Source organism: Gobio gobio (assembly GCF_949357685.1).
Source record: "Gobio gobio genome assembly, chromosome: 20".
In the NCBI taxonomy this organism is placed as follows: domain Eukaryota; kingdom Metazoa; phylum Chordata; class Actinopteri; order Cypriniformes; family Gobionidae; genus Gobio; species Gobio gobio.
Genome location: NC_137113.1, coordinates 47,932,818 through 47,954,539, shown reverse-complemented (window position 1 = coordinate 47,954,539; position 21,722 = coordinate 47,932,818). Strand labels below are relative to the sequence as shown.

Genomic DNA, 21,722 nt, shown 5'->3' with positions numbered 1-21,722 from the left:
TGTTGTGGCTTCACAAATGCTTTGCTGCAGACCTCGGTTGTAACGAGTGGTTATTTCAGTCAAAGTTGCTCTTCTATCAGCTTGAATCAGTCGGCCCATTCTCCTCTGACCTCGAGCATCAACAAGGCATTTTCTCCACAGGACTGCCGCAGACTGGATGCTTTTCCCTTTTCACACCATTCTTTGTAAACCCTAGAAATGGTTGTGCGTGAAAATCCCAGTAACTGAGCAGATTGTGAAATACTCAGACCGGCCCGTCTGGCACCAACAACCATGCCACGCTCAAAATGTCTTAAATCACTTTCTTTCCCATTCTGACATTCAGTGTGGAGTTCAGGAGATTGTCTTGACCAGGACCACACCCCTAAATGCATTGAAGCAACTGCCATGTGATTGGTTGATTAGATAATTGCATTAATGAGAAATTGAACAGGTGTTCCTAATAATCCTTTAGGCGAGTGTATATTCACATAGAGAACAGCTGATCTACACTGGAGGAATATTTCATCACTTTTACTGTATATTTGATCTAATAAATGCATGTAAATATATAGAGCACATGAGTAAAAGTCAGAACATACCCATCTGAGCATCCTTTTTAGGCACAAAGTCATCTTTGGAGAAGTTAAACACCTTTTCCAACCTGCAAAACAGTGTTTATTTAGTTACTAGGAGACTGAGATTCTCTATTATGATCAAACTGTGTTTAATATCTTTAATATTCTGGGTTATTCATCTTATTAAGCTCACAAAAATTAACATTTTCCCCATGTACTCACCGTCATGTAGTTCTAGCCCTGTAAAGAGCGCATTAGTGCCGCCCACTTTTTCAGTGGGCTTGGTTTCGGAAGCATCTTATACATTAATTTTCCCATATGGGATTTTTAGAGTGATAAGCCATAAATCAAGCTACGAGGAGACACTTTGATTTGAAGCAAAAAAAAGTATTAGAATTAATATAACTTTAAAGCTGCACTATGTAAGTTCTCCGTCCGCTAGAGGTCGCCTGTTCTAAACAAAGGCGTAGTTTGATGATGTCACATTTGAGCGCAGAATCTTGGGTCATGTGATCTTCAGCTCACAGCCGATGGGATAGAATCGGGACAGGACTCGGGCAGAAATCATGTTGATGATGTGATTATTAACATTACTGTTGTGAAGCAGAGCAGGACGAGTGTTGAGGAGCTGAGGAACCGCTGGAGCGATTGTTAATAAGATGAACGCATGAATGAAGAATAAACTGAAATCCACGGCATTTCAAAAACTTACTACGATAAAATGATTTCCCATTTGCTTCCCCCGCCTGTCCAGGCATCCTGCCGCACATCAGCCGTCCATCATGTTGAAATCGTAAGGTTTAAACAGTCCGGTTTTAAATTATTTTATAGATACCAATGCTACAGCCGCTCTAGCGCCCCCTCCTGGTTTCCTGCTAAAATGGCGGAGTTTAGGCTGCGTGACATCAGCCTCCGGAGCTCTACTGTGCTCTATTTACTTTCTTCCATGAAACACAAAAGATGCTTTTCTACACAATGAAAGTGCACATGATTTTTACCGGCAAACTCAGAAAACGCATAAAGTCCATAAGATTTGTGCACTATATTCCAAGGTTTCTCTTCGGAAAATGTGAACGCAAATAAGATTTGAGTGATAACGTTTTTTTTGTGCGTAATATAATAGATATAATGGTGAAATATAAATATATATATAAAAAAAAAAATATATATATATATATATATATATAGATATAGATATTTATATATATATATTAGGGATGCAACAATACAGTTAGTCCACGGTTCATTACATAACTCGGTTTTTAACCACGGTTTTCGGTTGGGTTCTGATGGCTTGTCACATCAGTTTTTTGTTATTCTATTCTTAGGCAACAGGAACCGCAAGAGGTTAAGGAGAAAAAAGACTATTTTTTATTGCAATACTCTATTTATTTTACTTAAAAGAATTGAAAAACCTTAAACTTAAAATTTACTTAAAAAAAAAAAAACCCTTGTACACATTCCTAGTGTATTGTACAATATAAAATATATATATATATATAAAAGATTTACACACTGGCAGCTCAGAGCTGTACAGCAGCATTAAAGTATGAAATTGAATGAATAAATGTAAAAATAAAACACTACATAGACTTCACTATAAAATATACACTGATTCTTATTAAAGCTGCTGTATTAGTTTTTCAGTCAAGAGCAGTGAGTGATTTTCTCTTTGTCTTTTGTTGTTGTATTAACATTAAAGGGATAGTTCGTTCAAAAATGAAAATTCTGAAATCGAGAAATAAATACAGGTTTGAAACAATATTAGAGTGAGTAAATAATGACATCATTTTATAGGTGAACTGTCCCTTTAAGGACCGCGTGTTCACTATAGGCTGCGCTGCTGTCACTTTAAGACCTGCACGCATCTAATATACAGACACGCGCGATTTTACTTTCACTTTAGACATAACCGACTGTGTTTATGTTAACCTTGTGTGTATTTGACAGTATTAGCGCAGTAAGACGACTACTTAGTCCAGTAATCACGTGTTTGTCAGGCGTTTAGTGCGCGCGCTCTGAAAAGCGCATGTTAAAACTGAGCATGCAAATGAAACCGGCAAGGCTTTAAAACGCATGCAAATAATGAACTTTTGTGATTGTGAATTACTATAGCGTTCCGTGAGTATAACTCTACCACTAACATGTGATGTGAATGTATGTCGCGTTGTTCAGTGTATTGGGATGGAGGCAAATGATAGTTTTTTACAGAAAAATAATTATTTAAATGCAAAACGGAGAAAACCGCAATTCACAAGCGCGTATTGAACCGTGACTGTCGTACCGAACGGTTCAATATTATATTGAGAATTGTGGCATCCCTAATATATATATATATATATTTCAGAATATAATGAAATATGGTGCCTAAACAACATGGGGTGATTAAATGACGAAAAAGTTCATTTCTGGATGAAAGATCTCTATAAATGCAACAAATGAACACATTTTATGGCAGTTTCATACTTAGACTGAATGCCCAGCCAAAGCATGTGCTGCCGTTGAGCCACATCGGGATGTTTTCGGACAAAATCCTGATCCGTGGGCAACAGGAACTCCCAGCCGCGGTTTACTCGAGGGACAGACATCTGCTCCAGGAAGTCCTTCACGTCCTCCGGGGGAAGCTGGAGTCACATGATGGAGAGAAACATCAGTTCCAGCAGTGCAACATGCATGATTAATGCATCATAATTAACCTTGATATACGAAATATGTCTTTTTCTATAATTTTATAGGCAGAAAGGGATGTAATTCTGATGTTTGTAATGTAAATCTTCATAAAAGTATAGCAGATACTTACATAAAATGCATATAAAATATCAAATTCTGCCAATAATATTAGTAAGATGATATTTAAATGCTTTATGTTTTATAATCAAAGCTATAGTTTTAAAACCTATCATGCAATGATAATTGACAGATGAACAAATAAACCTTCCTCAAAAGCCGGATGATCATATTTTAGACACTCGTAATAAATGATGTTTGGATAATCAGGTACACCGGAGTGACTTGAGTCCAAATTAAATATTACTAACAATATCAAAGTTATTATCTGTTATAATTCAGCTCACAAACCTTTATGATGGCAGCGACCTCTTTTCTCATCAGGGTTCGCTCTAGAGTGAATCTCCACATCTGAGAACGCAAACATGAAATTATTTTAAGGAATCAGCAGTAGGCCTGTCACGATAACTACTTTTTGTAGTTACGCGATATATATCGTCCCAGAAATAATTGCGATAAACGATATTATTGTCATTTTAAGACTAATTTGTGCCACTGAATATATAATCCTAATATAACAGCATAATAATGTAAGCAGACCTACACACTTTCAAATGACAACCTTTTAATTCATTAGATCATGGAAATTAAGGGTAAAAAATAGACTATCCTAAATAACAATTAAAAAAATTTTTATAAATAGTAAAAACATGTTCCCTTGTGAAACGGCTTTAACACTCGTCATTCTGCGTTGGCGGATCAGGGGATTGCGGCTGTGAAATCGAGTCTATTTGGGCTTATTCTTCCAAACTGTCGTCAGGAAAACACTTTAACGCCTAAAATGGCGGCTAAACATACGCCTAAAGTCACGGAAAACATACAAGATGACGGCACAATCCAGTAAAATGTTGGTGACATTCATTATCATGTAAACATAATGTGCGATATATTGCATCACAAAAAATGATTGAGGTCATGTATATATATTGTGCGATATATTGATTATTGTGACAGGCCTAATCAGCAGGTGCTTTGATATCATACTGTAGTAGACGACTGCATGTTATCCCTCTGGGGTTCTTCATTTATGGGTCACACTCTGGACCTTCAGCTCAAAAATGACCCAGAGGGCGGGATTAAGATAAAAAAGATTTGAGTAAAATCAATGCAATATATTTTTGTTCAATAATATTTTTTCTTTTCTTTTTTGGTGTTTTGAGATAATTTTATGATTTATAATTAATATTTATGCAATAATTATGACCCATTTTTTCCCATTGAATATAATAAAAAAAAAATGTATATATGTATGTGTATATATATATATTAGGGCTGGGCAAATTAACGCGTTAACGCGGGCGATTAATTTTTTCAGCTTAACGCATTAAAAATATTTAATGCAAATAACGCAGCGTCCGTTTTTATATCCATTTTTGCTTAGCGTTACATGATCACCACGCTCTTATTCATGTAAATGCTTCCAAGCGCAACAAGACACAAGAGAATGCACTGTATACCAATGTCCTGTGTGTGTGTGTGTGTGTGTCAGCGTCCTGTCTGTGTGGATGCGTCTTATGTCAGCTAATCAAGGGACACACACACACACTCGACGCATAGATAGACTCGCGTCAGTTTCCTGCTCACACCGAGTTCTCTTTTGCTCTTGAACAAACAATAACACAGAGGATTTTGAGTATTCTCATATTAGGAGTCTTAAATTAGATAAATAACGTCTTAAATGAACTTAAAGAGTTGTGAGATAATGAGATGCGCGGGACAGCGCGTGACATCCGCGGCTGTTCTTAAAGTGACAGGAGCACTGATGATGATGTCATTAATGTTCATCAAAGAACAATGGGAACAGAGAAAATTGTAGCTTTAATGATGATTCATCTATATTTAATTTATTATTTATGCAGTTAAGAAAGATAACTATTACATTTCTGTATATGTATAACAGGGAAGGCCATGGGTAAATAGGGTTGGGCGATGTCCCCTAAATTGGCAGTTGACGATGTTTACAGTTATACATCGTGATGGTCGATGATATCGTCCTTTTTTTGGGGGGGGGTACCTGTCCCCAATGTTCATATACCAAGTACCAATAAAGTCACCAATAAAGTTTCGGACCATTCCGATGAAGAAAAAATTATAAAATTATAAAACGCTTTATAAAATTAAATAAAACGCTTCGGGTCATTTTTGACCCGAAGTACCCCAGAGGGTTATACTTGTCAATCGTGCAAGTAAAGATGTTCATAAAGTCATTACAGCTGTGCTGTTTGGAAAACATCTGGGGTTGAAGCTTTATTTCTTGTTAATTTAGCAGCTGTATCAAATATAAACACCTAGGGTTGTGTTGGATTTGTTCTAATGGTGCATTCATGGTGCGAGTTGAAAAATCGTAACTTTGGCGGATTTTCGCGCTGCGTTAACCAATCAGGAGCTTGCTCTAGTAGTGACAACAATGAGGACAAAATCATATGTGGATAACCGGAGCTGTACGTACTTTATAGAAAAAGGAATAAAAAGGATCTTGCTTGAAAGAAAGTGAGTGAGAAGGTCAGACAGTCTGGTAAAGTTGTAAAAAACGCTCTTTACTCAATTTGAGCTGTACATAGGGTGATTGGGACACTTTCTGCCATTGAGATGACTTGGAAAAAGTGTCCCAATCATCCTGAATTCACCCCTATTGAGACTACAAGCTAGCTAACACCGGCAAATTGAGCTTATCCGCCAATTTTAAAACAATCCATGTCAGCCATTTCACAACGAGACGAGCCGCTGGCAGAAGCTCCTTCAATTGACGCAAATCCGTGTCTGCTGTGAAGTGAATGTCACGCGCAAAAGCGAGTAAACTCAAAATGTTCAAGCGTCCAACTACGTGCGTATAGCACGATTTATGCGCTTAATTCGCGTCTGGTGTGAATGCACCATAAGAGGGTTGAAATAGAAGCAGATCTACACTGTAAAAAAAATTCAGGTCTCCAATTGAAAATTTTCTAGTGAGCGATCACATCTAATTTTTCAGTTGGCCAAATTGAATTTCTTGGATTTTAATTGAATTGAATTGCATCAATTCAAAGAAATTAAATTTGGCCAATTGAAAAATTTAGATGTGATCGCTCACTAGAACATTTTCAATTTGAGACCTGAACTTTTTTTACAGTGTAGTGATTTTAAGGCATTTCTATATGCAATAATGCTTTCTTTCCACGAAATACGAAAAACCTTTGCTTTTCAAGCTCCATTTTTCTGGCTGGGCCGGAGTGTAACACCTATTATATTGCATGTAATGATACTGCTTGTCATTACCATCCAAATCAGGAATCATATTATTAAAGGGTTAGTTCACCCAAAAATGAAAATTCTGTCTTTAATTATTTACCCTCATGTGGTTGGACACCCGTCAGACCTCCGTTCATCTTCAGACACAAATGAAGATATATTAGTGTAAATCTGATGGCTCTAAAAGGCCTCCATTGGCTCAATGCACTTTACACTCTCAAGACCCTTAAAAGACACTAAAGACTAAAGTTACAAAGTCCATCTCACTACAGTGGTTCTACAATAACTTTATGAAGTGACGAGAATAGTTTTTGTGCGCAAAAAAAACCTAAATAACGACTTACATAGTGATGATGATTTCAAAACACGGCTTCATGAAGCTTCGAAGCGTTATGAATCAGTGAGTCGAATCAGCGGTTCAGAGCGTTATGAATCAGTGAGTCGAATCAGCAGTTTGAATCGCCAAATTTCAGCAGTTTGGCGGTTTGACACGCGATCTGAATCATGAATCGACTCTCATCTGAATCATGAATCGACTCACTGATTCATAACGCTTCGAAGCTTCATGATGCCGTGTTTTGAAATCGTTTATTTAGGGTTTTTTTGCGCACAAAAACTATTCTCGTCACTCCATAAAGTTATTGTAGAACCACTGTAGTGAGATGGACTTTGTAACTTTAGTCTTTAGTGTCTTTTAAGGGTCTTGAGAGTGTAAAGTTGAGCCAATGGAGGCCTTTCAGAGCATCAGATTTACACTAAAATATCTTCATTTGTGTCTGAAGATGAACGGAGGTCTGACGGGTGTCCAACCACATGAGGCTCAGTCATTAATGACAGAATTTTCATTTTTGGGTGAACTAACCCTTTAAGTAAATATACATATTGCAGTAAAAAATAAAGCTCACCACAAAGTCTCGGCCGCGGCACAGCACTTCCGCAGGAACGTCGCTGTGTGAGCTACAGGTGTTTTTGGGATACAGCACGTCACTGGCAAAGACACAGGATTTTAGTGCTTCATCTACTAAAACGTCATGCATCAGCTTCAGATTGGGCATAAACGCAATGTTATAAAGCCTGACCTCTTCACGACCCAGTTGCCCTGGACCAGCAGCGCCACCTGCTGTATGCACCGCAGCACCGCGGTGGAGTCCGTGCCCGATGCCAGCAGCCCCATCAGATTGGCAAACGGCATTACCTTCACTGCCACACAGAGAAAACAAACATATAGATATTCTGAGTTTCAAATATGTGTAAGTGAATGTGTGTTATTTGATCTATAATGCGCGATGCGCCTCAGAGAATCAGATCTGTCGGATTTACAACACGTCTCACAAAATACATAAGTGACCGCTGAACTGGGAGAAGAATTTAGTTAACTATAGAGTTACTATATACTGTGTATTCAATATAAATAAGATTTAGTCAAATTATAACTGTCTGAAAGGATTGTTATTGCCGTTTTAGACATCAGTGTGTATTGTGTGCTAGTACGCATGTGCATTTCAGTGTTAATTTCGTTGACAAATAATTTGTGTCATAATTTTCGTCAACAACCTTTTTTCACTGACGAAAACGACACGATAACTAAATAAAAACTAGTGTTGGATGACAAAAACTATGAGGAAAATCAACTGTTATTTTCGTCAACAAATAAAAACGAGACGTAAATGTTAGTGAGGGTCGATTAGGGAAGAGATCGGGTCAGAACTGATGATCTGTGTCACAGATGCTGATCTAACCTCTGGAAAACACACGGCTCACACACACCCAATCCAGCTCCAGAGCGGCTCAATCAATCAATAACACACATTTATGCCAGACCAGTGTTTATGAACTAATGCTGATGAATAATGACAATGTTTACTTTACGATGTTTATATAGTAATATGTTTTAGACGGTTGTAACAATGCATATTTTATCTCCTCATCTGAACTTGAATGAGCTCCTGCAACTGCAACAGAGGCGCAGACATTTCAAAATAAGAGTCCTGGTGTATTTAGAGCTTGTTTATAATTAAAAGTCACGCATTATATATTCGTTTTTGCTTACACAATAAACTGTATTTAATTGAATTCCCATTTAATTCATAGTCAGGAGGAAAGACCAGTATTTGACACATATTCAATAAAGTATCAGGGTTATAATAGTTCACTAAAAACCATTAAAAAAAAATTCGTTACTTGAAATTAAATAAATGTTAACTGAAATAAAAAAAATTTAAGCTTTAGCTTAACATGATATGCCCTACTAACTAAAACATAAATACAAAGTTATAAAAACTATAGAGATGTTTTTAAAAACAAACAAAAAAGTTAATTGAGCTCTTTCGTGTATTTTTAATGTCAAAAACAAAATTATGTCAAAATGTCAGTTCGAGTGACAGTCGGTTATGTGATGCTTAAATGCTTAATGTATTACAATTTAACTAAACTCATTAGATTTTAGGAGACTAAAACTAAAAACAATTCAGGTGACTAAAATATGACTAAAACTAAATGGCATTTTAGTCAAAAGACTATGACTAAAACTAAATCAAAATATGCTGTCAAAATTAACACTGGTGCATTTAAATGCCATATTGGCACCGGGTTTCAGCACCCAACCCTACTCTCTAGTAAGTACACGTAGTTAATTAATATTACTTAGCACTTATTTGAGTAAGTAAGTACACAATGTAACTACATCAACTTAAAACAAAGTGTAATCTATTACTTTACAAGTAAATTGAAAAAAAAAAAAAAAAAATTCTGATTATTCACCTTGTGTTACTACATTACGCCTGATAATACTAGGGCTGTAATCTCCCAGTCGATTAGTCGATTATTAGTCGATACGTTCTGGCTCGACCAAAATTCTGATTGGTATATTTTTTGCCACGTTCATTTCATCAGTTTTGCCGCGCCGCGTTCATTTCATGAAGGTAGCTTTTTTCCCTCATGTGCAACCAATATAGAAAGCGCGGATTAGTTGGGTTAGTAAAATAACGAAAATAGTTTTTTTTAAAGTATAAAATAATATGTATGTAAAGAGATATAGTAAAAGAAAAAAATGCTTAAAAGTGCACAACTCTTCTTAAGTGGAAGAAAGCTTTTTTCCCCTCACGTGCAAACAGGAAATTAAGCGCGGAATAAACTTTGTCGCCCTTCTGGCTATTGTTGTAAATGGTGATATTTTTGCAAATGTTTCTTAAAAAAAATCAATGATATCTGTCCACTTGAACGCAATCACTTTTCCTTTAAAATGGCTTATTTAAAACAATTATTTTTCAAATAGATGGAATTAGAAATACAGGCCTGCCCCTAATAAAAGCCTGTGACCTTCTGCAGTTCAGGTTAATAAAGGCCCCGGTTTTTATTTGAGGAAATACAATATATTAAGTGAAGTCAAGAAAGACTGTCTTGTTTTTTTTTTTTTTTCAGAAAATATTTTTTTAATTTCAACTTAAAATGTAATGATACATTATTGACGTTACTGTTAAAAATGCACTTCCAATAAAGTGAGTGTTGGCAAAAACGGTTGTCATTTCTATGTTGAGGTGGCAGAAGTGTTGTCGGCAACTGCTGAATGTAACTAATAAAGTAACTTGTAATCTAAACGTTACTTTAAAATCAAGTAATCTGTAAAGTAACTAAGTTACTTTTTAAAGTAGTCAGATTATTTTTTCAAAGTAACTGTGGCAAAACTGAGCCCAACCCACTGGAGAAGATACAGATTGAAGAAGGCTAGTTTGCTGTATTTATTTAATTGTGAGAGCGTTTTTTCTGCTCTTGATCTGGCTTGTTTAACAAATATTCCTTTTTTTTTATTAAAGTGGACGTGCCTTTTGTGTTTAAGAGTAAAAGCTTTAATAGTCTATTCGTGTCTCAGCCGCGAAGCTGAGCTGATCCTATGTTCACAGAGCGGCTGAAATGATAGTGTCTGTCAGTTATTATAATACACATGACAAAAACAATTGTCTAAATTATGTTGCATATTCCTCAAAAGTTCTTGTGATGATATCACTAGTTGAGAACATAGCCTATGATTTCTGAAAATATAGTAGTATGATGAGCCGACAGACTTGTGTGTCAGTCAAAAACTATTTAATATACTGCAAATAGCCTACTAGTTTATTTTTTTATTGATTTAGGCAGACAACAAGGCCACCAAGTACTTCGCACAGTGCACAGCTAATTAATGAAACTTTTTTTCCCCCTAACGTCATTTTTAGTCTAAAATTTCAGGACTTCAGTCGACCAAGATTTTCTTTGGTTGATTACAGCCCTAGATAATACTGATAATAACACGACATTTGAGTGATCATTTTTTTAAATGCAAAATTACAATACCAATATTTAAGTCTTAATTGCTTCATTTTCAAATGGTAAACATTCAAGCTTTTCTTTTGACGGGTTGCCGGCTTTCAGTGTCTCAGAACAGCTGGATTGATTGTAAATGAGTTTAAGCGACGCTTAAACATTCATTTAATTTACGATTCGACAATCACACTAAGCCATATTGCGATATCTATTTTATTTTGATATATCGTGCAGCCCTAATAGAGACAGACAAAAATAGACCATAAACAGTAGCCTAAGCCAAGCTGACCGTTCTTCATCAGCGTCTTGACTTGATCCCCCAGAGGAAGGGTGCGGAGTTGGGCCATGGACAGCACATTACTGGGACCCACAGGCTTGACCCTAGAGAACCAGAGACAAAATGAGATCAGACAAATACAGACCTCAATGCATCCTACAGAAACTTCCTCTACTTACACTTTCTCTTCGGCCAGAGGAGGCATGAGCATGGACAGATATTCACTAGGGAGGAACAAACACATGAGATGAACACCAATAGCAAACACAGCACACAGTGTTCATCCACAGAGAGCTTCACTTCATGCACTAACCGTGGGGTTTTCACCAGCTCCGTGTTTTCTGTGGTATCCATGGCCTGGCAGTAAAGATACTGGCGCTCATGCTCAGAACGTCCGTCCTACAGATGCAATCAGAATTAAAGAGAATAAATGCATGATATAATATACACCGATCAGGCAATCTGGCCCTTGTCAAACTCGCTCAAATCCTTACGCTTGCTCGTTTTTTCCTGCTTCTAACACATCAACTCTGAGGACAAAATGTTCACTTGCTGCCTAATATATCAGAGATCATCAGTGTTATTCACCGGTCATAATGTTATGCCTGATCGGTGTATATACAATGTGCAGGTATTCAGTAATGCGATTATTGTTGTGTTTGTGGACACTTTTATAGATGCCCGATTAAATATTGCTTAGATTTTAACGCTTATACATAAAACATTTTTAAAGCGTAACGGTCTGAATAATACGCAAAATTACTCAGTGACAGTAGGTGGCGCTAACAAAAGGTAACAAAAACAGACATTGCAAGTACAAGCATAGATATACATAATGAAGGCTAGATGTCTCGTCCGCGTTGCTGGCCAATGGAGGATCGGCGTCAGCACCTGGCGGCCATCTTGTCTCAGTCAGTCGCTCACTCATAACATTGTGTTTTAATGGTGCATGTGCTTTTTAAATAACCATAACTTGCTCAATTTTCTACCGATTTTCAAACTGTTTGGTTTGTTATAAACGTCAGAGATGTAGTTATGACCAGTGTTGGGGGAAACGCATTACAAGTAACTTGAGTTACATAATATTACTTTTTCCAAGTAACTAGTAAAGTAACGCATTACTTTTCAAATTTACAACAAAATATCTGAGTTACTTTTTCACATTAATTTGACTGACAGCTCTCCTGCCAACATGTGGAGAAAAATAAGAGCAGAGGTGTGTGTGTGTGTGTGTGTGTGTGTGTGTGTGTGTGTGTGTGTGTGTGTGTGTGTGTGTGTGTGTGAACATGAGGGTTATTGTAGTTCTAGACTAAATGTGAGCATTTATTTATCTCACTTGCACAATAAAGATTCTGTCCTCCTCAAAATGATTAAAATCAGTCAAATGCAAAATCAGAGAACTATGCAAACCTCCAATAATTAAATGTTAAATAAAACAACTATTTTAATGCATTTAATCTATATCTCTATATTTTAATTTACCAAGGTCTTGCTGCTGACCTTTGATGATGAAAATGACTAGATTTTTTGTTTTTATTGGTCAAACATTTTTCTCCTGCGTCCTATTCTGTTCCTATGTCTATTCCTATTCTCATTATCCAGAGCTGCGCCCTCTAGTGTTCATGCGGGAATCTGCTTTTTTACCTCAGCCTGGGGCTTATTTCAATTTTGGTATGAAGAGGTCTTTACAAAAATATAACTTTTTTTGTTATAAAAACAAAACAAAAACAAACCCAGCCCAGGTGAGAAAAAGTAATGCCAAAGTAATGTAACGCACTACTTTTCTTAAAAAGTAACTCAATTAGTTACTTTTTAAGGGAGTAACGCAATATTGTAATGCATTACTTTTCAAAGTAACTTTCCCCAACACTGGTTATGACACTGCATACTTATGAATAATTATTCATAATTTGTTCAAATATCCAGAATTATAGCCACATTAATAACGTTTGCAAGAAACCAAACCATTTGTAAATGCGTCCAGATTTCAGCGAGATAAGAGTATTTGTGTTCAGATCAGTCGCCTTACATCAGGAGCCCGCCAGAAAGCTTGCCTGTGACAAGATGGCCGCCGGTGATGACGTTAGAGACTCCACCCTAAAACATCTAGCCTTTATTATGTATATCTTTAAGTACAAGTACATAAAGACTTAAAAAACATTTTGCTGCAACTCAGGATTGGACTTTTTTCCCCGACATAACATATGAAATGCTTGCCGAAACACACTAAACACTTTCATGATCTCTTGCATTGGGATGCTGGTGTTTGGGAACGCAATCTTCTGGAGGGAATTAAACCAAATCATTCTGATCACTTTTGATTTGAGATGCTGCGATGCCATTGGTCCGCTGGTTATGCCAGTTAGCCAATCACAGCCTCAGCTGAGTGTTTTGTTGGGCAACGTATTCAGTAAATGATTTTCTAACATATTTCGTATCAAATAAACCGATATTGAATACGTTTTTATCAACATTTTAAGATTTATGCGCATCTTGGCATTTCAATCAAGTGTTTTTAAATAACTCGTGGATGGAAACCGCTAATGGTGCGTTCACACCGGACGCGATTCCCGCAAGTGATTTACATGTTAAGTCAATGCAGAGACGCGAAATGGCATTCTGCGGCGCGATTCGCCCGAATGAGGCGGCGCGAAGGACGCGAATTGAGCGCTTTGAACGCACAAATCGCTCAAGTTGAAAAATCTGAACTTTGGCAGATATTTCGCGCCGCATTAACCAATCAGGAGCTTACTCTAGTAGTGACAACAATGAGGAGAAAATCTGTATATTAATATCTGGTTCAGACAATATGATTATCACTGTGATAACATTAAATGACATGAAACACAACACAGTCTCTTTTTGTTAAATGCAAGTTTATGTTTGATCAATAATACAAAAGTATAAGTAATGTATAACAATCTATACATAAAATAAAGCAAACAATTCAGTCAAACATTCAAAGTCAGTGCTAGTAGGCTAACGTTACAACTGCAACGTACAGTTATAGCCTAAAAATATAAAGTAATGAAACTTCTCTTTGCCTTCAGCCAAAACGATTTGCCAGGGAACAAATTATAGATCCATGAGACCAAAGATCGGCCGTTACAAGACGAATTATAGCTGGAGACGCCTCAGAGACATCAGAGCCAGCGGCAGAAGGACTGGCTGAGGAAAGGCTGATCTCACCGGGTTAATGAGCGCCGCTGATCTGCTGGAGCTCACAACTCCGAAAACGGCAGATAAAATGTTCAAATAGGCACTCTTTATATAAATAAACCACAGATTTGAGCTTTAAACAACTACATTATCGACTGAAAAAGTCTTAAAACTACGTTTTGTCACACATTAACAGTAGATTTTAACAAAAAAAGACGTGTAAACACAGCCCATGTCAGACATTTCTCAACGAGACGAGCCGCTGGCAGAAGCCCCGCCCATGAGGCGAATTCGCATCTGTTGTGCAGTGAATGTCACACGCGATTGAAGCGAGTAAACTCAAAATGTTCAAGCGTCCGGTGTGTACGCCACATAAGAGGTTAAAGGGTTAGTTCACCCAAAAATGAAAATTCTGTGGTTGGACACCCGTCAGACACTCCGTTCATCTTCAGACACAAATGAAGATATTTTAGTGTAAAGCTGATGCTGAGAAAGGCTTCAGATAGGCCTCCATTGGCATTCAGTACATTTACACTCACAAGACCCATAAAAGGCACTTAAAACGTCGTTACAAAGTCCATCTCACCACAGTGACTCTACAATAATTTTACGATGCGACGACAATAGTTTTTGTGCGCAAAAAAAAAAACAAAATAACACCTTTATCCAACTTGTTCTTGTCTTCCGTGTGTGCCTCCACGACGCATGCGTGAGAATATGACGCAGATCCGGCGTTTGGACACATGACCCAGAAGAGATTTGTTTACAAGCAGAGGAAGACGCGCGTATCTCAGCTGTTGAATTCTACATTGATCGTGCTTTAGGTCTCGGCGTAGTTCTCAAAATGGGGTTAAAGTGTGCATTTCATGGATTCCCGAACGCCGGCGCTACGTCATATTCTCACGCATGCGTCGTCCAACGAGACGAGCCGCTGGCAGAAGCCGCGCCCATGACGCGAATTCGCGTCTGTTGCAGTGAATGTCACGCGCGGTTGAAGCGAGTAAACTCAAAATGTTCAAAGCGTCCACCTTCGCGCGATTAGCATGAATTATTCGCCCAAATCGCGTCCGGTGTGAACGCCACATAATAACGCAGTGCAAAGAATAGTTGTTTGTTCTGTAGCTGAGATTAGTGAGGCAGGATGTGTCTGTCAGTCAAGTGTGGGTCATGTGATCACTCACCCTCAGGCCGTGGTAGTGCAGGTGAACCCAGGGCTCTTCGGCCTGTTTCTTCTGCAGGAACTCGTACGATTGGATGCGGCGCTGACGGGCCTGCTCCGACTCAGGGCGGGAAAACCTCACCTGTTCAACCAATCAGAGGAATGAGCACAACACACAGAGCGACCGCATCCTGATCAAACAACGAAAGCCTTACAGTGATTTGTTTAACGTCTTCTTCTGCTTCATCCTGAGAAGAGTCTCCAGCTGTGGACGCACACAGTCGTTAATGAGTTTACATGATACTCGTTAATTAATATAAAGTACATTTTAAATGCAAAAATACATTTTTTAATAATAATAATAATGATGATGTGTACTCTCAAAGGCATTTAAGGTGTATGGAAAATATAAGTTAATACTTTTTACTTGATGCCATGAGTTAAGGATTTACTGTAGTAACACCACATGGGATTGTGGGAGAAATCTTCAAATGTCGTAGTTTTTTTTACATTATTGATCTCAGGGTTCGTACGACCTTTTGACAGTGACATTCAAGCACTTTTCAAAAGCTTCACATTTTTTCCAGCACTTCAAAGCTCTAAATATTATCACATTTTAATGTTATTTTTAATGTATGCTTTGTAAAACCAAAAGTTTAAAGGTGTAGGCTAGGGCTGTGCGATATTGAAGATAAATGCGATATCCTTGTTAAATAATGCGATACAATATTGCTTTAAGTGTGTAAAATCTATTTCTTTCCCCAACTGATATCTTTCCCTTAAAGTATAACCGACTGTGTTTACATGAATATTCATCAAAACAGCCATTTTGACATAACTGTGTGTGTATTTGACAGTTCGAGTGTGTAACAAGACAGCTTGTATGCACGTTTCGGAGTTGTTTTTCGCAAGTTATTGCCTTCAATAACTCTTTTTAACGTCAAGCAAGTCACATAAGTAACAGTCGTGTGCTCAGTCTATTCTCTGCTTTATGCGTCAACCTAAAACTTACACTTTTCACAATGTTGAAGTAGCCTATTAAAATCATTCATATTAAAATCATTTGCGATATTTCAATATATTGCGCAGCCCTAGTGTAGGCACACAAGCACTTTTATATTAAAAACACATGAAGTGCCCACTATAACCAGTAGATGGCAGCAGAGGAGCACTTACTGACTTTATTAACTCCTTAAAGCTGCACTATGTAAGTTTTCTGTCCGCTAGAGGTCGCCTGTTCTAAACAAAGGCGTAGTTTGATGACGTCCAGTTTGAGCGCAGAATCTTGGGTCATGTGATCTTCAGCTCACAGCCGGTGGGAAAGAATCGGGATAGGACTCAGAAATCATGTTGATGGATGTGATTATTAAGATTGCTCTGTAGTCCGAGTGTTGTGGAGCTGAGGAACCGCTGGAGCCATTGTTAATAAGATGAACGCGACACAAGCCTCGCGAGCAGCGGGACTTTTATTATGCCACAGTCGCCGATGTCATCGACAGGCCACGCCCTCACACGTCCCGGTTCCTCGGGTAAAATAGCATCTCACGATTTACAAATAGTTGGAAGCATTTGGGACATTGTAAGTACTCGACTGAACAATATATAACACTGGCCTAGAGGTGTTTGGATATTTGACTGAAAAAATGTTACATTGTGCAGCTTTAATATATGGAGAAAAGTAGGAAGTCACAAAGTCTCATGAAAAACAATAACCTTTCATCAAACTGTGACTGAATTACCCAGAAAGCAAGAGCAGAGTTGCTTTAATAATCACTGGAGCTGTCGATCAGTTCAGCGCGAGACTATAGAAGAACAACGGCACATTTAATAAGAGCAGAAGATTTACATTCTCACAATAAAAATGAGGTTTTTGCACATTTAAGTTAATTTTATCTGCACTTCAACTCAATCTCAGAGCTTCACTGTTAAATTTACAATAAACAAACAAACATGTACTATTATTAGTCATATTATTATTAACAAAACTATTTATGATTAAACTAACTTTATGATATATTTTCCTCCAGCGCTACTGTTCTCTAATGTTAGTCTGGAGCCCTGGGAACCTTATTATAAAGTGTTATTGTCCTTTAAAGTCACCATGAAATCGAAATTACAGATATCACCGTATATATAATAAACAATTTATCGGTGCACATCATTCATGTTCCTATTAAATCTCTTCTCTGATGACGAGGGCGGGGCCACCTGTCACTCACATGAGATCCACCAATAGCAAACCACAACCATCCAATCAATTCCCCACAGACACACTCAAGCCCCGCCCTACATTTATTCTTGTTTGAGAAGCGATTCACTCGATATACGGCACAATAGAGAAGAAAAGACTCCTTACCTTCATTGGCCGCTTCTCTTTCTCTGTGTTTACTGTCGGCTTTATCCAGGTATGTGAAGCTGGGTCTCATCTGGAGGATCCCATGCAGTGGCGTGAGATGAAGCTCTCCTGCCACCAACACACCAATAACAGGACATTACATCACACTGATTGGCACGTATAACAAGCGTCTTATATTTTGGGGATGGAAAAACATAAATCACGATACTGCCTGATGTGATTATTGAAGTTCAAAAGGCTCTGATTTCATTAATGGGGAGGGTCTAATGCCATTTCCTGCATTCTGGTTTATTTACACTGTTAAAGAGTTGATTCTCATGATTAACATGGACAACTGAGCCCTGCACGGGCCTCAAAACTAGGCCTTAGGTTTTTGAGCATTTTTGAGCAAAACTAGGTTGAGCATCTCAGACTAAGTTGATGAGCTGCCCGTGTCCAACAGCTCATCAAAATGATCAGCCCGAGTCCGACTGGAGCCCGTGTTTTTTTTTTATCCTCCCTATTACACATTAGTTGCAGCCATTAAAATAGTTCCGTTTTGTTTTTAATGTCGAAGTAGTTCTATTTCGTTTAGTTTCTTTATTAGTTAAGTTAATTTAGAAAAATGTTTGAAGCATTTTTTTGTTTGTTAAATTTAAGTTTTTGCTTTTTAAAGTGACGACCAAAGACGAGTTAACCCAACGCTTTAGCCTCTCAAATCAACACTTGACTTGTCTTGCTTATAAAATCCATATAAAACACTTAAAGCATCGTTTAAACGTTTAGCCTCTATCACCACCATCACAGTAAAAAGGCATTTTTGACAAGATGAGGAAGGCAGATCGCAACGGCGCGCAAACGAAACGGGCTACACAATCTAAAAAACCAAAAAAAAACAACATGCAGGTTGTCTTGCCTTACACCTCTCCGCAAAATGAATATAAATCCCATCTTCATTTCCTGCGCTATATGCACATTTAACGGAGTTCACGTCAACGAAAGCAACCGATATGAGTATTTTATTCATCAGATCATGTCAACATCAAAGACGGCATTATGAGAACGAGCGCCCTAAACACTGGTAAGAGCCTTTAGTCAGATTAGTTTTAATGAAGATGGTTGTGTTTTTGAGCATCTCAGTCTTAGCTTATTTTCAGTTTCAGCAGTTTGTGTGTTGGCTTGCTTTACTCATTTGCAGCGATGTGTGTATCATATGCCGTCCTCTAAACACTGAGCCGGTCTTGACAGTTGTGGACTCGCGATATCATGGTCTCATGTTGTTTCCACCAGCGCAACACATCTCATTGGCTCTTTTAATTATTGAATGTCTAAAATATAAAATGAAAAAGAAGCCAAAAAAGGCCAGAAGCCCGGCCCACTTTTGAGGTATGATGGGAAAATTGGCCCAAAGCCCGGCCCTGGGGCATAAAAAAGTCGGGGCCCGTCAGGCTCGGGCAGAAATGCAGGGCTCTAATGGACAACATAAAAAAAAAACGAGTATTTATGTGCCAAATACACTCCTTCAGAATTCAAACAAGTTTCGGAAAGTTTTTCTCGAGTATGGGCCTGTTTGATGTCATAAAGGGCGGAACTCCTTATATGGGCACTTCTCCCGGATTAGCACGCACACACACACACACACGCACACACACATCAACGAGCTTCGTTCAGGATACGGGAGCCGTTGGCGAGTTACTACGACCGGCTTCTGTTGCTTTTAAATGTGCTATATAAATAAGATTTGACTTGAAAGAAAACTTTTTTTGGTTTAAAGACATTTTTTTGTAAAAATGTTCTAAAGAAACTAAAAAATAGTCACATAGTTGTAAATTGAGAACTGTTTATTCTAAATGATTGTTCTTTGCAATTGTATGGCTTACCATGTTTCATTCAGAGCTTGTTAATCTTGAATATAACTTAATAAAATAAAGGTATTGAAAGAAATCTTCATAATCATTTTTAATATGGCAATGCTGTCAAACAGATATTCTAACTTTAAACAAAAAGAATAGTAACTCCAATTTTGGTTCAAATGTAAAGTTCATGTATGTGCACAGATTCCCACCCCATTCAGCTTCACAAATAACCCATCATTAAGGGAACAGTGGATGCAGTTTGTGTTTCCGGAGTTCTGCAAGTGTGTGTGTGTGTACAACATTTCAAAACACAAGTTGGACGTATGACGGATTATTTCTGTGTCAAATACACTCCTTCAGGATTCAAACAAGTTTCGGTAAGTTTTTCTCGAGTATTGGCCTGTATGATGTCATAAAGGGCGGAACTCCTTATATGGGCACTTCTCCCGGATTAGCAGGCACACACACACACACACACACACACACACACACGCACGCACACACGCACACACACGCGCACACACCAACGAGCTTCGTTCGGGTTACAGGAGCCGTTGGCGAGTTACTACGACCTGCTTCTGTTGCTTTTAAATGTGCTATATAAATAAAATTTGACTCGAAAGAACTTTTTTGGTTTAAAGACTTTTTTTGTTAAAATGTTCTAAAGAAACTGAAAAATAGTCACATAGTTGTAAAAAGTTAATTTAATCTATGTATGTAAATTGAGAACACTGTTTATTCTTAATGATTGTTCTTTGCAATTGTATGGCTTACTATGTTTCATTCAGAGCTTGTTAATCTTGAATATAACTTTGTTAATAAAATAAAAGTATTGAAAGAAATCTTCATAATCATTTTTAATATGGCAATACTGTCAAACAGATATTCTAACTATAAACAAAAAGAATAGTAACTCCAATTTTGGTTAAAATGTAAAGTTCATGTATTTGCACAGCATGATAATTAGTTACCAAAAAAGTATGTTAAGAATCGTTTTGGGAATCGGATCGTTACTCCCAGAATCGGAATATTAAGTGCCTCAGGATTCCCACCCCTATTCAGCTTCACAAATAACCCATCATTAAGGGAACAGTGGATGCAGTTTGTGTTTCCGGAGTTCTGCAAGTGTGTGTGTGTACAACATTTCAAAACACAAGTTGGACGTATGACGGAGTATTTCTGTGTCAAATACACTCCTTCAGGATTCAAACAAGTTTCGGTACGTTTTTCTCGAGTATGGCCCTGTATGATGTCATAAAGGGCGGAACTCCTTATATGGGCACTTCTTCCGGGAAGGCCGGTGACTTTCCTTCCTCTAAATAATAGATTACCTTTGTGAAACACGGCTGCGGCGTAGCGGGACGTATTCATGGTGGCCTGGATCGATGAGAACGTCGTCTTGTCCATCAGTTTCCTTTAAAGCAGAAGGAGAGGATTAAAACTAGCAATACCAACGTCTGACTCCAAACACCAGAAAAGATGATGTTCCTCACGTGGAGAAGACGTTGGAGTCCTCGGAGGACGTGCCATCCACATTCAGGGCGATCTGCTCCCCTTTACTGCGGCAGTAGTTCGGACTCAAGGTATCCATCGCAACCTCAAGTTCAACCTGGATACAAGTCGGGAAAGACGTGAGCTCTGCGCTAGGGATGGCTCGATACCACAATTTTGTCTTCGGTACGGTACCACAATCTAATACCGAAGTACCGATATTAAATCGATACCACACAGGGTCTGAATTTTGATGAGGGTATTGCGCATAATTTTACTCACTCTCGCAAGTTTTGGGTTTATGAAGCGGGAAATTACCGCAAATGTTTATTATTGAATTAAAGGGTTAGTTCACCCAAAAATGAAAATTCTGTCATTAATGACTGAGCCTCATGTCGTTGGACACCCGTCAGACCTCCGTTCATCTTCAGACACAAATGAAGATATTTTAGTGTAAATCTGATGCTCTGAAAGGCCTCCATTGGCTCAATGGCACAGTTCACTCAAGACCCTTAAAAGGCACTAAAGACGTCGTTACAAAGTCCATCTCACTACAGTGGTTCTAAAATAACTT

The 21,722-nt window shown here is 38.0% G+C and overlaps 1 protein-coding gene across 1 annotated transcript in view; it reads right to left on the bottom strand.

The window, feature by feature from the left end:
• Nucleotides 1-21,722, bottom strand: part of polr3e (polymerase (RNA) III (DNA directed) polypeptide E) — a 57,712-nt gene that overhangs the window by 17,747 nt on the left and 18,243 nt on the right. The window contains exons 5-17 of the mRNA XM_079801691.1: nucleotides 21,151-21,266; nucleotides 20,989-21,071; nucleotides 17,823-17,930; nucleotides 15,682-15,731; nucleotides 15,489-15,608; nucleotides 11,462-11,547; nucleotides 11,328-11,372; nucleotides 11,161-11,252; nucleotides 7,652-7,772; nucleotides 7,478-7,559; nucleotides 3,636-3,695; nucleotides 3,024-3,181; nucleotides 582-643 (exon numbers count right to left, since the gene is read on the bottom strand). Of these exons, the coding sequence (XP_079657817.1) occupies nucleotides 582-643; nucleotides 3,024-3,181; nucleotides 3,636-3,695; nucleotides 7,478-7,559; nucleotides 7,652-7,772; nucleotides 11,161-11,252; nucleotides 11,328-11,372; nucleotides 11,462-11,547; nucleotides 15,489-15,608; nucleotides 15,682-15,731; nucleotides 17,823-17,930; nucleotides 20,989-21,071; nucleotides 21,151-21,266 (1,183 nt within the window). The remainder of the gene's footprint in view (nucleotides 1-581; nucleotides 644-3,023; nucleotides 3,182-3,635; nucleotides 3,696-7,477; nucleotides 7,560-7,651; nucleotides 7,773-11,160; nucleotides 11,253-11,327; nucleotides 11,373-11,461; nucleotides 11,548-15,488; nucleotides 15,609-15,681; nucleotides 15,732-17,822; nucleotides 17,931-20,988; nucleotides 21,072-21,150; nucleotides 21,267-21,722) is intronic.